Below are 14,804 nucleotides of genomic sequence, written 5' to 3'. Positions count from 1 at the left end.
CCTGAGAAAATAACGAGGGGTAGAAGGGAAATGGAAACGAGTATGTTTCAGGTTGGAAGCAAAGACTCCTGTACCCTTCTGTCTCTACTATCTGCTTTACTGATGCTTTATCCTCCCACCTATCAAAGCAGACAACCCAGATTTATGTTTTGTTTTGTTTTAGCTTATAATGGCCACCATACAACAGGGCAATGGGCAGAGCATAAAGCACACCACTTAATCTTTCTACCACAACATATATTAAGTGTACATCTTATCATACAATTTTGACAGTCCCTGAGAATCAAAAGTCCCTATTTTCCCAGGCTCGACGAGACTGTATGGCCCACACAGAACATATTGAATATACAAACCTGCAGAGGAAGATTGTTTTAAGGTCTGGAACTCACAGCAGGAACTGAGCTAAGTTCAGTTCCACTTGGAAGCCATAAAAGCATGCGTTTAAAAAAAGTGCAGCAGTATCTGGTGTTTGATATCTAACAGTATGCAACATGTTTATGACATGTATTAGGCTACAAAATCTGAGTTCATAGCCTGGGACAACAAAGCAGAACTCGGCTCTGGCATATATAGTGGGAAATAGAAAGGCATGTCTCATAGTGTAATGGATATTGCTGGTCCCTCAAGAGCTTGAGCTGCATAGAGCAGGTGGTTCAATGAAAGACATCAGCACTTTGGAAAAAATTGAAATACAATTAAAAGAGCAATTAAATAGCAGCTGGTTTAAATAAGAGTCAATTCAGATTGGGTTTTACTATAAGAACAACTCAATTCAGTTCTGCAGAATTATTTCTCAGAATTGAAAGGGTAAGAAAGTTTGGACAAAATATGTAGAGTAACTAAAACTGTCTCAGTCACACAGAACTCAGTTAAAAAGGGTACCAAAATCATGAACTCTAGATGAGGTATCACTTTCAAACTACTTTAAAAGTAGTCTGATTCCAAATCGGACAATCAAGTCCCATGGCATTTTCTGTGGTCTTAAAGCAGCTTTTCCCTAATTTAAAAAACAAAAATTCCCTCTCCATCACATTAAGTACAATAACCACAGAAGCAACAAAAGAAAACGCCCAAGTATATAATGGAAATAAGAAAACATACAAACATATACAACAACATACCAAGCCTACATATTGGGAAAAAAAGAAAAAAAAGTTTTATACATTAAATGAGATCAACACAAGTAAGTGTTAAAAGGGTCATGGTTAATTTCAAAATATGCTTTAAAGGGTAGGACCGTCTCCAGGAAGAACAGGATTTACTTGCCAAGTAGGAAATCATGTCAATACCAGCTATTCTTAATCATCATAGTCTCATGCAGTGGAGAAAATTTAGTCATTTCACCAGGTGAACACCACTTTTTACTTTCATACTTCAAAGTCTTCTCCCCCCCCCACAATGACACCCTTTCTCTACAGCAAATATTATACAAAGCCAAACGGTGGAGTCTGTGTTTGAAGAAGTTTGTTGGATTTCTTTTTTTTTTTTTTCTTTTTTAACATGAAGTAGAATTAGAAAGAAGAATTTTGCATTATGTATGACCAATGAGAGTTTGAATCAACTCACTCTATCTTGAATTAAATTTTGGGTTAATCTTCCAGGCTTGTGAGTTTGTATCTCAACCCCTAGACAGGGAGAATACAAAAGGAAACTGGTGTCCCATGTATAAAAACCAATAATCCCATACAGAATATCTTCCAAGAAATGCATTTCCGAAATCAACTAACTGGAACTTTCAACCACAGTACACCTGATCAAAAAAAATCAGTATGATGTAAAAGAAGGCAAAATAATCCCAGAATAGCAGCATGTTGATTTACCTAGCACAGGAAAAAGGGTTTTAAATGAGGAATTACACTTCCTGTACAGTGTTCATTTAGGATAGAAGACAGCTTGGCAAACACACTGAAAAAGGGCCACTGCAACTGCACAAAATCTTGCCATCTTTCCCTTCCATGCAGCATGCTCCATGGGTCACTTTCCTCCCAGAGGAAAAGTAATCTGAGCTACCTTCATTTAATTCTGAGATGTGCTTAGGTGAGAGGGAAGATAAGGAGCAGCTCTCAGGCTGCTCTTTACCGTAACACAGCCTGAGACACAAGCAGCCCTTCCATTCCTCCATGCTGGAATATTCTGGAGGTTTCAGTTCTGCCATCAGTCAATAAATGAAAAGCCAAGGCTCTGTTATTTAGATAAATGCTTTAAAAATTGGTTTAATTTCTTAAATTTTTCAAATTTGGTGTTATATAGGGCTGGTAAGCAAGATTTTTAAAGATGTACACTGTGGTTGAAAAACTTCTGAAGCACAGTAAAAAGTTCTCTTACATATTGAGCTATTATCAGTTAAATTTCACTTTTGATTGACAAAAAAAAAAAATTTCTTTCTCCACTCACTTGTGCAGAGTACAAGAAAGCAGAAGAGTAAGCAAAGACAAATTATCTTCTTTTGCACAAGATTTAGCTTAAACATAAAAGGCTAAAACCTTGTCCTGTAGGCATTTGCGCAGTGCAGATGAAGGGCTGCTTGTGCCCTATATAAAAGTGATAAAAAGTTTAATTAAATTTTAATTCAACTGTCTTTCCAAAACAGGTGTTAGCATAGCATCATATAACATGAAACAAAACAGAGTGCATACATAAGCATACCATTTTGGCATATGCATATATACATATATTGTGCAAACAAAGATCAGTTATACCTGAAAAATAACCACACTTACCTGTTAATGTAACTTAGAGCAACATAGGTTGGCTGTTGAAGTTCTTGTTTCTCTAATACACGTGGGTCTGTATCTGGAATAAAAAATACATACACTGAATTGAGTATCTACACTGAAACATATGGGATTGTATACTCCAAAGTAACATAAGTGAAGACAAGAGATACAAAATAGCTCAACCCAGTTTAGCCACATAGAGTATACTTAGCACAGCACAATCATTCGTTCATTCATTCATAAACACAGTATTGCATTACTTTACACAAGAATTTGAAACATCAACAGTGATGTAATTTCCAACTGTCACACAAGCTTTCACAATCCCCCTCATAAATATTAGTTTTCACTGCTTTCCATGATTTATAGTGTTAAAAGATTCGAGCTTTCTTCTTTTTTAATGTAGCTATTTCTAAATATGGTTGACACATTTTGGGATGTTTCAATAGCGATTAGATCTCTTCAGCTGGGACTTGATACTTTTCTTCTGCATCTCTTGAGTTTTGCTTTCTCCCTTCTCTACAGCTTATTTTCTGAAGCTCTCAATCAGAGGTCATACAAAAATGCACTTGAAGCAAATGCTTGCCAAGCAGCACTGCCCACCAAAAGCCCTGAAGCAAACACAATCCAATTCCCTCAAGTGCTAACTTTCTCACTCAAATGACAGAATATGTTTTCAATCACTGTTTTCATTGTCCTTTTCAGTTAAGTTTTGCTTTCATCTAACAAAGAAGTAGTCTTGGTTTAATTTTCTGAAACCAAAACCAAGGGAGTATGCCCATAGTTTATGTAGTTTTCTTATATAAAAAATAGGATTATATTGAGGTTTCAAATACAGCCTTGCCCTACATTGTAGAAGTGCACCTTTAGGAGCTGAGCATAAACAGTCTTTCAGGAGTTCCCAATGGAAAATGCGCATCATGCCTGTGCAGATTACTACATAGTCATTAACAACATATTTTATGCATTACTTTAAAAGCAATTCTGGGTGCAACTTCTGCATTTTAACTATAAAGAATATAAACTGCTTTTACTAAATGGCTCCCCATAGCACTGCTGCCATCCATCTTTTATTTCTGAGAAGCATCTACTTTGTCTTCGGGGGAGGGGGGGCAGGGGAAAAAGGAACCCCAAGCAAAAACTGTATTTTGGATTGTTCTTGCTTTGTCCTACAACTTTAAGCATTCTTAATTTTTAAAAGCTTATTATCTTGATAGCCACATTTGTTTGACCTGATCAGTTGCTTCTGGTGGTTTTTGTGGGTTTTGTTTTTAAAACATGATAAAATTATTTTGAAATCTGTCTCTGCTGCTCTACCTTAAGGAAGATTTTTTAACTGAACTGAATGGGGACTCTGTTTGAGGTAGGTGCATTTGTCACACCACTGCCCAAAGCAGATAATATCTTTATTCAGTGAGCAGGGAATCCCCTGTCCATTCTCCCCAAAGCTCAAACTGATCCTAATTTTTCTTCCTACATTTGCTCCTGCAAAGCTCAGGCTCCAGGATTTGCTAACATGCTTTTATCAATATGACCCTAAAGAGAAAAACACCTTTAAGGAAGTTCAGAGAAGAGGGATAAAAGCACAAGTGCCAATCCGACCAGCAATCCCAAGCCTGTTACCCTTAAAAGGAGCAGATCTTGCTGGTGCCAGCGGAAATTCAGTAAGTACCAGCACACTGTGCTAACCAAAGACAGCAACACATCAGCTGTCTTTCATGTTATCTTTATAATTCATTTCTCTGAGGAAGTTAGGTTCATGCAACACATACAGATCTTTCACTTGCCTGTGTTTCTACAAAACCCACACTTATTTAGCAGGCCAAGCATACAACTGCTGTCATGGTGAGCTCTGTCAGATTTACACCTCGGTGGTGCATGGCCTGCCATGCCATGAAACTGTCTTGATCCATAATGTTTGCAGAGCATTAATCCCAGCCAGGACTATTTGAGAACTGCTTCAACCCAAATTTAGGCATCTGTGGTTAAATGACTACATCTTTACTAATCCAGTTCTTAAATGGGATTAACCTCCACCTACAAACAATGGTTTCTGTGACTGAAGGAGACAAAATTGGGGCTGGTTTACCTCAGAGTGCTGCATGTATCTGTGGGAGAGGACAAGGGAAAGCTCTAATGAAGAGTCCACCACCCTTCTGTTGCTCGCCAGCAGCTCACCATAACACCAGCTGAAGATGAAAATGCGAAGACAAAAAACAAAAGCCCCCTAACTTTTGCAGGACCGTGTTATCAAAGCACATAGAAATTTGCCTGCTGGCACCTGCACAGAGCGGAGTACCATCTCTCAGTACGTGCTGCCTGACACACGAGGAATGCACTGCTCACAGTCCCTATTCAGTGTATCTATCCCTTCCCCCTCCACGTATCAGACTTCACATGTATTTCAAGTCTATTGTGTTGTATAACCCAATTCCACCAAAAAATAATCCAGGAGGTGGTCAAGAAAATCTTGTATGAATTTAGCACTCAAAATGCTTGACACATTTTTATTCCTCTTGCAACCAGCTGCTGAGTTGCCAGTCACGAGAACGTTGCATTCACTTCTGCACTGTAGCAGGAACCATACATAACACTGTTGGATATTATTTCTCTTCCCCAGCTGTAACAACAGAAGAGAAAAAGAAAGCACAGAAACTTGCGCTGGGGCCACCGCATGGCCTTCAGAGAAGAGCAGAAAAGGGCAGAGACCAGGCCAGCTGTGCCACGGGTGCCAGCAGCCATGTGGCTCCGGCACAGCCCTTCCCTAGGTGGAAGGGCACGAAAGCCACACCGGCAGCCCTGCTGCACCCACCTAAGACCTGCACAGCCTTGCTATCCAGGGCACACATACAGTTCACTCACCACTGCCAGCTTTTTTCTCACTGTCTTAAAATGCCACCGATCCATTCCTTCCCACCTTCATTCCCCCTTCCTCATCCTCTGCCCAACCTCAGCCAGTGCCTTCCTCTCTCCTGCCCCTTCCTAACCCCAGTTCTTGCTACTGTCCTGCCTCCCATCATTCTCTCCTGCCCTCGCTGTCACGCTGCCCACTCCTCCCCCCTCAAAATGTCCTAACCTACAAACAAGTCAAAAATCACATGGAGATATCTATAACCACTTGCTCACTCCTGTATCACAGGACTGGACATACATAGAACTCTTTCTCTGTATTGCCTCTCCCCTGCAGCCTCTGACTCCATGTCCGTCCCTGCCCCCCCCCCTCCAATTGTATCTTACTTCCAATTTAGCCAGTCTCGACTTATTTTCTTGATGTTAATTAGTACACTTTTGAGCACAGGGTGAATATATATTATTGTTAACAACTACAAAAAGACCACAACCATCCCAGGCTTGCTTAAAAAAAAAAAAAAAAAAAAGACAATAATTAGCTTTTTTTTTTTTTAAGACAGCAAACACAGCTACAGTGAGATTAAGTAGCAGTATTCCTTGATGCTGAACATTCAAGCCTGGAATACCAGTGCTCTGCTTCTCTCACACCTAAGGACATTCATACAGACACTAGCACCATTTTATAACACCATTCACGCTGCTGAAAGCCACAGTCTCCAAACATGTGTTACTCCACTGACCAGGACATTATGTATCAGCCAACACTCTCAACTATCTGACTCAGGGATGAGGAGCAGGGGAGGCAAAAATCTGTTGTCAATCTCACAAAATGGCCCTGTATAATGTTAAATGTTTAGTCAATGTTTCTTCAAACATGCATAGGCTGGTCAAAGTCAGCCAAAAGTAGCCTAAATAGTTTCCAAACAGACACCTATAATGCATTAAACATTCACAGATGACAAATCTGTTTCTTGAAAAGTATTTAAGCGGTACAACCTGGGACTGGTCCAAGCTCCCTTTCTTATAAGAAAAATATCCTCACAGTACACACACAAAACCAATAACAGAATTTCAAGGGAATGGTTGATTAGCATTACTTTAACTAGTTACCCTTGTTTCTTGAATTAACATGGGCTATCGGAGACTTGCCACTTCATCAGTTTTGCTGTAACGCTTTAAATCTGGTAGAACAAATTGCCACCCGCTGTACGTTGGCTGCCTTCATTACTTGTCTCTTCTCATAAGCATTATGTTCCACTGATTTCATTCCACAGCAGGAAGAAGAAAAGCACTATGTACTTTCTGTAATGCCGTAGGTTTTTTTTAATGATGTTATCTTATTTTACTATGGTGTTAAATTTTGGAAACCCTGTTTTTTTCTCTTTTTCTTTAATAAAAGTTATTAAAATGAAATTTTCATTTCATATGAACTACCCCAGGATTTTGTTATGGGTCCCACCACCTCAGTATTAGAAGACTGAAGTGTGGGTGCTAACATCCATGAGAGAGAGTTACTCCACTGATCACCTATAGGATGAGACACCTCCAATTTCTCACATCCACAACCTGTTTCATACTGGGCAACCAGACACGTACTACGAGTGTGTAATTAAGGCTAAGACCATAAATTGCACTGCGCCATCTTTGAACTGCTCAGATGAAGCCAGGCATTTTCTATGGAGCATGTTCTAACAAAATGAATCACTGACTACTGAACCAAGCCATGACAGGTGGGGGGGTGTCCATAACTTAAAAAGACTTAGGTTTGAAAAACATGTCTTGTATCAGCCATGCCATTACTTAAGCCGAATAGTTGCAACAAAAGCAAAAAGACAAAACTCCCCTTTCCAACCCAAGGGTGTTATTGCTGTTTAATCTCAAAAAAAGTAACAAAATGCCTCTAAATGTTAAGAAAATAACGGCCCTCCAAAGGATTTTAAAAGCACTAAAACTCATATTTACAAGGACCAAGGACTTACAGTATGATCTATCTCCCAAGTGACTCGGAGATGTTTATAACAACCTCACCTTTTTGTGCAGGATCACGCTGAGGTGAACTGCCCACGCAGAGGTCTCCCAGACTCACAACTGGCTTTGTCAGAACATCCGTACACACGTTCCGCTCGCCCACCACCAGGTTCACAGAGTGCCTGTCTTGTATTTCACTTGGCCTTGAAACTGGCTGATATAAGTCAGCTCAGCTAGTTAATTAAAACCTACACTTCCCTTGAAACTAGCTCTCGTCACTAATGATGCCAAGGCAAACATTTCTGTTGGCTTCCTCAAAAGTCCACAATTGTTCTTATGTGGATGTAGCTCAAAAGGCCAGAAACAGATAAATTCAATGTTACTGGAAACTGTTCCCCATCCAAAACCTCCATTACAAGGAAGCCATTATGAAATTCACAGTTTCAATTCCAAATGCAGTGTTATTCAGGTCTTCTCATGAATTCAAAGAATAAGATCACAGACAGCTATGATTTTACAGATATTAACATGGTCCCCTTATTATATATTTAATAGAAAAAAATTTTCCCTCTACACTTCAAAGATGGAACATTGGATGATAAATACCATGATTCTGCAAGAGTTTTAAACCTACCTGACTTCAAGAACACCTTTAATATTTACACACGAGTTTAAGTTCTTTCCAAGATCAAGGTGTTAAATGCCACAGAGATGGGTTTATCAAACTGTGAAATACATTAGATACCAAACGCTTCCACATTTCCAGATTAAACTCTAATTAGATTACTAAGAAAGCTACATTCAGGCAAGTACAAACAAGAAAACACTATTTATTTCAACTTTCACAGTTTCAGTGATCACTAGAGGCTCCAGGATATTTTTTTAGTACAAAATCCTGCCTGTTTGGTCTATCCTGGAGTTGCAAAAATTTCTCAGTTAGCTGCAAACGGTTTATTTCCCCTGTCAAATTGCTCGTAAGTGCATGAAGCTGTGAAAAAAAACCCTAAAAGACACAGGCCACATAAATATTACAAGAAGGTCATGAAACTGCAGTCGTTTTGGCCCGCTGGGAGACAGCTCTGTCAGGCTGACTGCTCTACTGGCACTCTGCTGCTGCTCAAACAAGGCCTGCGTACTTTCCACTCAGCAACTGATTGATTGTAATTGCTGCATTACCGCAGAAGGATAACGGAGTCCAAAGCCAAGGTAAAGCATCATAGGTCACATACCAAAGTTTAAACTACTGTGGACTTCTCCTAAAGCCTGCAAGCACAAAAAAGCTAGCGTTAATCTTAACAACTGCAAATTACATATTACACATGTACGCAAGAAGTTAGCAAAAAGAATTATCAAACAGAAGGTTTATTTGAATGAAGGCTGCCTCAGCAAAAAAAGCCAACAAGTATATATTGAGAATGCACACGTAGGCAGCTGGAAGGCACTGAAAGCAGCATCTGCTGACTTAACACCCTGGTTTAGCACACAGTAGCCTCTTCACATAGGTGCCCCTCACAAGGAAGCGAGGCAGTCTTCATGGAAGTTCCTGAAGAAAATGGGACTTTATAATAACTGCTTCTTCATAGGAAATGCACCCAGATCCCAGGGACACCACTCTAGCATTTTACCTTCGCTGGGTGTTATGACTGCAGAACCAGTCAGAGGACATCACTGCAAGAGGGACCATATAAAAAAGGTGGTCACAGAAGTTAAAAAACAGCCTGCTGAAAATTAAAGCACAAAACCTCCAAGAACACCACAACCAACACCATCCATTCACTGCTGCAGATTAGCACATGTGAAACTCCATTTTATAACACAAATTCTGTGAGACACAAGAGCTCGGAGCTTTGTTGTACGAGAAAATGGTATCTTGCCAGGTGATAAGGTAATATACAGTATTTCAGATATGCTACACAGAAACAAATCTGTGCTTTGGTCTTACAGCAAACATAAGACTAGAGCATTTTTTTATACAAGCAAACAGAAGATTAGAATTTTATTTTTTTACATATAATGCTATTACTAAGCAATCCTGTTTCATCCTTGCAACCTGCCACTATTTAATTCAGACTGTGAACTGTTAGAAGTAATGGCCATCCCTTGCCTCCCATTGCCTAGCCAAATAGGGTTCATGTTACAGCTTTACATGTACTAATTTAATGCATAATTACTAAAAGGATTTCAGGTTAAAATGGTAGCTCAGCAACACAACTGAGTAGATCATTTGACATTTTCAATTTTTAATTTAAAAACCAAATAGCAAAGTAAACATAAACACAAGGATTTGCAAATCATATGAAAAGTATCTTCCATTAAAAAAAATATAATTGTGATATAACCACATGTAATAAAAAGATATTTCAGATATGGAAAACAGAAAAGAGAAAGAATGCATTGAGTCCAATCATGGATCCTGAATCTTTAAAATGTTCCAATTTCTGCAATTAAGTTAATTATTTCACACTAGTAAGTGATCACAGTGCTCCTCAGTTGCTGAAAGCAACCTTTGGATCTGCCATGCTGTCTTTAAATAGGCAATTAAAGTGAAAAATGAGAGTGTGCATAACTTTCCAGTCCCATATATTATATATAAATAACACAACACACAAATAAGAACAGGACGGAAGTTCTAAACCCAAACACTTGATCAACTTAGTCATGTCTTCATCTGTTTATTTGAAAATATATTACTTTGCTACTCTTGTGGCCCTTATTACAGACAATCTACTGCCTTAAGAAGAGTTTTCCCTTGCCAGAAATTACAAGAACTTTCCATACCTCCGTCCCCAAAATAATTTGCATTAACCAAGGTTGGACAATATCAAACGTGCTAGGAAAACTGAGGTAGTGGACAGATCCAAGCAACTGATCTGTTCCTTCGTTCCTCAGTGGGGCAATCTGGTTGACCAGGACTTGCCTGCAGTTGCCTAAGAGTTGCTTTCTTGCTTTATATCTATTTATAGTACTGTAAACCAAGTGCAGAATTTGTGAAATTCTTTATTTAAAAGATTAGAAGAAAAAGAAAAAGCATCAATATCCTGTAAGTGTTCTTAGTGGGAAGCTTGAAGGTCACATGCAGCATGTGAGGAACAACATCACAGCTCCCTTCCCATCCTTACAAGGTGTGCAACGTCTCTGTGTACCGTCCTGCATTCCTGTTGCTTTCCCAAACTCCCTCGCTCCGGCAGGGAGCATCCTCTACATCTAGCATCCTTTCTTAACAGAGAAATTCAAACTGTGGCCTTTCCTGGTTCCATTAGATGCAGTGCTGAATAGAGATAGAGCCCAGTCCACGTGGGCCTCCTCAGCTCTCCGGCACAGCTAAACAACAGGCTACCACCTTACCGCCTGCAGTTGCCTCTGGCAGAAGGGATGGCACCTGATCAACCAGTTTTTAAGCTATCTTCCACGCACTCCCTCCTCCAAAAACCCAACCAAAACTCCAGCAGCAACTACAAAGCAGGGAGCTGTGTAGGAGGGTACAACCGTAATTCATTAAGAGAATATTACTGTGCACTGTGATTGCAGACATTCTCATAATATTCTCGGTAGCTCATGTCTCAGAATATAAAAAGAAATGCTGTAAATCAGATACTTCATTTCTATTCAAACAGAACGTAATTGCTGGTAACTAGCTGCAGAGCTACAAATGTCAAAAAGGCATGTCATGATCTTTCAGATGTAGCGAACTGCAAGCACACTTCATGTGCCATGATGCTTTTACACTTATTATGTTAATTAGTTTTTATTTGAAACATACAATTATTGTTGCAACCAAATGCAATAATTAACAGTTACTTTTAATAGGTAAAATATTCATTAATCAAATCAACAGGAGATCAGCAGAGTGCTGGAAAGGTCCCTTAGAGAAGCAGGGGAAAAAAAATGTCTGCTGCTATTTTATTTTACTTTTTAAATTGTGAGATGTATTAAATTTTTAAGCATTTGAAATGTTAACTTCTTGCAACTTTTAAGTGCAGATATACTTAATGAAGCTTGAAATAGAGAAAAATTAGAATGCCATTTTCACAGAATTTCCCAACATTTAATTCAAGTCAAATAATCTCATGAGGTGCCACTGGAGAGTGTTAAAATAAAAGGTCCATTTGCACTTAACAGTCAAGCACACAGGATATAACATATATTATTAGTAATCTCTACAATGATCCCATTTCAGTAATTAAATGACTATTTTTATTCCTTACCACACTATGATGTTTCTTTTGTCTGAGAGTTTTAAAAACTCATATACTGTGGAAAGGCACTCACCTTTAATTCACCCGAATTGGGGAAGGTCCCCAAAATTAATTAAAAGTCCAAAATTTAGGGATATTATTCTATACTGAAACAATGATAAAACCACCTTCATGGCATGCAGCACTGCCCCCAAAGACACACACCAGCATGATGGTCTTTTTAATCACTTTTGTAAGCCCCAACTACACTTGGTGCCCTCTGCACAAGTGGTAACGACACAGCTACACTGGCAGAGCCCTCTAACAGGGACACAACAAGAACACATAAAAAGGACTTCTCTTGTTCACGTAGTTGTATCACCACCCCAGATGACAGACGAGGCCAATAAAAACACTCTGCCTGCATAGCTGTGACCCTCCCCACCCCCGGAGGCAAGCTGGTATGAGGATGCCCATCGGGGAAAGTGTTTTTCATTCCCTGCGCTGACAGGCTGGAGAGAAAGTAGGAAAAGGGCTGGAGGGTGCTTTCCAATGCAGACCCAGTCCTGCATGCAGATTTTCTAGGTGTTCAGTCAAAACCCCGTTTCCAAAATTCACACATTTCTCCACTCTTTAAGGTCATACTCATCATTACCCATTACATCTGGAAACCGACAAAAAAGAAAAATGAGGAGCATTCATCTTGCATTTTGCCAAAATTACGAGGAAATAATTTTTGGAGTTGGCAATGGATTGATTGAGGGTTGAGTTTAGTGGGTTTCTATGAGAACCCAGGGCTGGCCTGGGCAAATCTATTGGGAGGTTTGGCCTTTTTTGGGCAAAACTTCATAACTAGTAGTAGAAGAGCAATCTTTACATAAACCACAAGTCTGTGCTTTTTCAAATCAAGCATGTGAGGTGAGTACATGCTTAAATCCATGTTTTAGAATAAACAGTTTTGCATAAAGCAAGCAGTTATTTCAAAACAGCTAGTTTTCCTATTAAAAAAAATTGAAAATTTATAGGTTTCTGTTTTGCTTTTTTATTATTATTACTCAAATACTCAAATCCTTGTTCTCATCTAGTTTTAATAATGAAAACCTGGCTAAACATTCCAAAATAAATAAAACCTAGTATTACTTTAAATAAAAGTTCAAAATATATATCTTGACAGTTCTGATGCTTGAGGGTTTTATTTCCCAAAGTAGTAATGATCTCCAGGAGTTAAAATAATATGATTATATCCCAACTCCATGGCCAGCTAAACCACAACTTAACTGCAGTGGCACATATTTCATTTGCAATGTCAGAAGATCTCCATTTCAGACTATCAACATAGCACTAAATTTTCAAGTGCCATTGAAAACAGGCCACTTCTAATTTTGGCTGGAAACACTAAAACGAACCACTATAGGCAGCACAGCTAGTATTTCATAAGTTAAACTTCTTCATCTTTACCGGGAATCAAAAAGGAAAACTTTTTTTACTGCAAGTTATTTACTGTGTCTTCACTCTTCCGCAAACAGTGGTTGTGGGATTTTTTGGTTTATTTTGAGGGAAGGCTGAATTAGAAGGAAATAATACATATTTTTCCTGTGAGTCACTAAAATTGCTATAAGAAGCTTATCTTCTGAGCTACTACTTTGCACAGTCTTGTAGGAGACAGACTGGATTCCTAATCTTCACTTCCTGCTGACAGGAACAGGGAGTGCACAAAACTAAGCAATTACTTGTGAGGAAGAAGGAAATGGCATCATTACTTAGTGTTACTCAAGAGAACCTCCCTCCAGAAGATAGCAACCATGCCCGGTGGACCCAGCAGCTGATGGAGCAAGGACTGTGTAAGAATGCCAGATGCTCAGATAACCTTTCTTTCCTGAAATGTCTTTTCCAAAATTCATTTGGACATACTGTGTCATTCACAATTTTATTATTTTATCTCACTGGAAATAATTTCACTACCAATACGCCTTATCCAAGACTGTGAGCAACTCCACTTTTGTCACCAGTGCTACACATGAAACATCCAGCAACAAGCCCACCCCGCAGGGAACAAGAAACACACACATACACATATCATATATCAGTACATTTCTTGCAGGGAGTGGGGTGGGGCGTCCCTCTCTCTAAGAGGAAGACATCATCACTGAAAACAGTGCACAAATGTGAACCTAACATTGTGAGATGAAAAATCTACTTCTCTGCAAACAAATTGACAATAAACCTAAATAAAAATAGTTATCCAAATCTGCACCTTTCAAAAGTCTAACACTCAATCATTGGGTTAACAAGGACGGTATGGAAGAAATTTTTAAAGTGCTGTTAGCCATCATCCTTGAGCAACAGGACTATTTTGTTTGCCCTTAAGTACTAACAGTGGAGCAGATCCTCTGCACTTCTGTACCTTTGATATCTGTTCTTGAAAGAGAATTTCAAATTATCTTCTCTTGAGAACTAGTAAAGTGAAATAGATTATTCCACGCACTAAAGTTACCACTTCAGTTCCAGTATCTCCAGCTGTTGGAAGCCAAGTGTGGCAAGTGGTTTCGTGCCATCCACTGAATGACGTGTGGCTACCTCAGTCCAGCTCCTACAGGACAAGAGTTTGCAGAGCAGGGAAGAGGTGAAGTCTCACAGCTTGATCGAAACGGAATCCTGTCATTTGCAACGGTCTGAACTGATACAACACCGATAAAACCTGATAAAACCGAGGTTTTACCCTCACCCAACCACTCACGAACTGAGGCTTGCGAAGGGATAAGAGGAGACATTTTCTCTCCCGGGGAAGGCTGTGCCAGTTTTCTTGGTAAGAAAACTTCCAAGTTTTCGGCATGGCCAGATGACATTTTCCTCATCATTAAGCCTAGCCCAGATTTCCACACGCTGACTCACCCCAGTGTGTCATCCGCGGGAGGGGAGAACTGTAACGCACAGAGAGAACGTCGCTTTTAACTCTTAACCCCACCAGCCAGGGAGGGGAAACACCCTTCCCACAGCGGGCAGCGTCGGCCACTCCTTCACGGGGAGACACAAGGGCAAAGAAACGCCTCGTACCAGTCCTTAGCAGAAGATAAAAGACAAACGAGACATTCAG

At 39.5% G+C, this 14,804-nt stretch overlaps 1 protein-coding gene across 1 annotated transcript in view; it reads right to left on the bottom strand.

Annotated features, from left to right (window-relative positions):
* The window catches only part of JAZF1 (JAZF zinc finger 1), a 103,027-nt gene that overhangs the window by 87,902 nt on the left and 321 nt on the right, over positions 1 to 14,804 (bottom strand). The window contains exons 2-4 of the mRNA XM_010577649.1: positions 8,765 to 8,798; positions 7,596 to 7,745; positions 2,721 to 2,793 (exon numbers count right to left, since the gene is read on the bottom strand). Of these exons, the coding sequence (XP_010575951.1) occupies positions 2,721 to 2,793; positions 7,596 to 7,745; positions 8,765 to 8,798 (257 nt within the window). The remainder of the gene's footprint in view (positions 1 to 2,720; positions 2,794 to 7,595; positions 7,746 to 8,764; positions 8,799 to 14,804) is intronic.

The sequence above is a fragment of the Haliaeetus leucocephalus genome, unplaced genomic scaffold (genome assembly GCF_000737465.1).
Source record: "Haliaeetus leucocephalus isolate CR32 unplaced genomic scaffold, Haliaeetus_leucocephalus-4.0 Scaffold566, whole genome shotgun sequence".
In the NCBI taxonomy this organism is placed as follows: Eukaryota; Metazoa; Chordata; class Aves; order Accipitriformes; family Accipitridae; genus Haliaeetus; species Haliaeetus leucocephalus.
The sequence above is the reverse complement of the archived record's forward strand: the minus strand, read 5'-3'. Positions and strand labels throughout refer to the sequence as shown.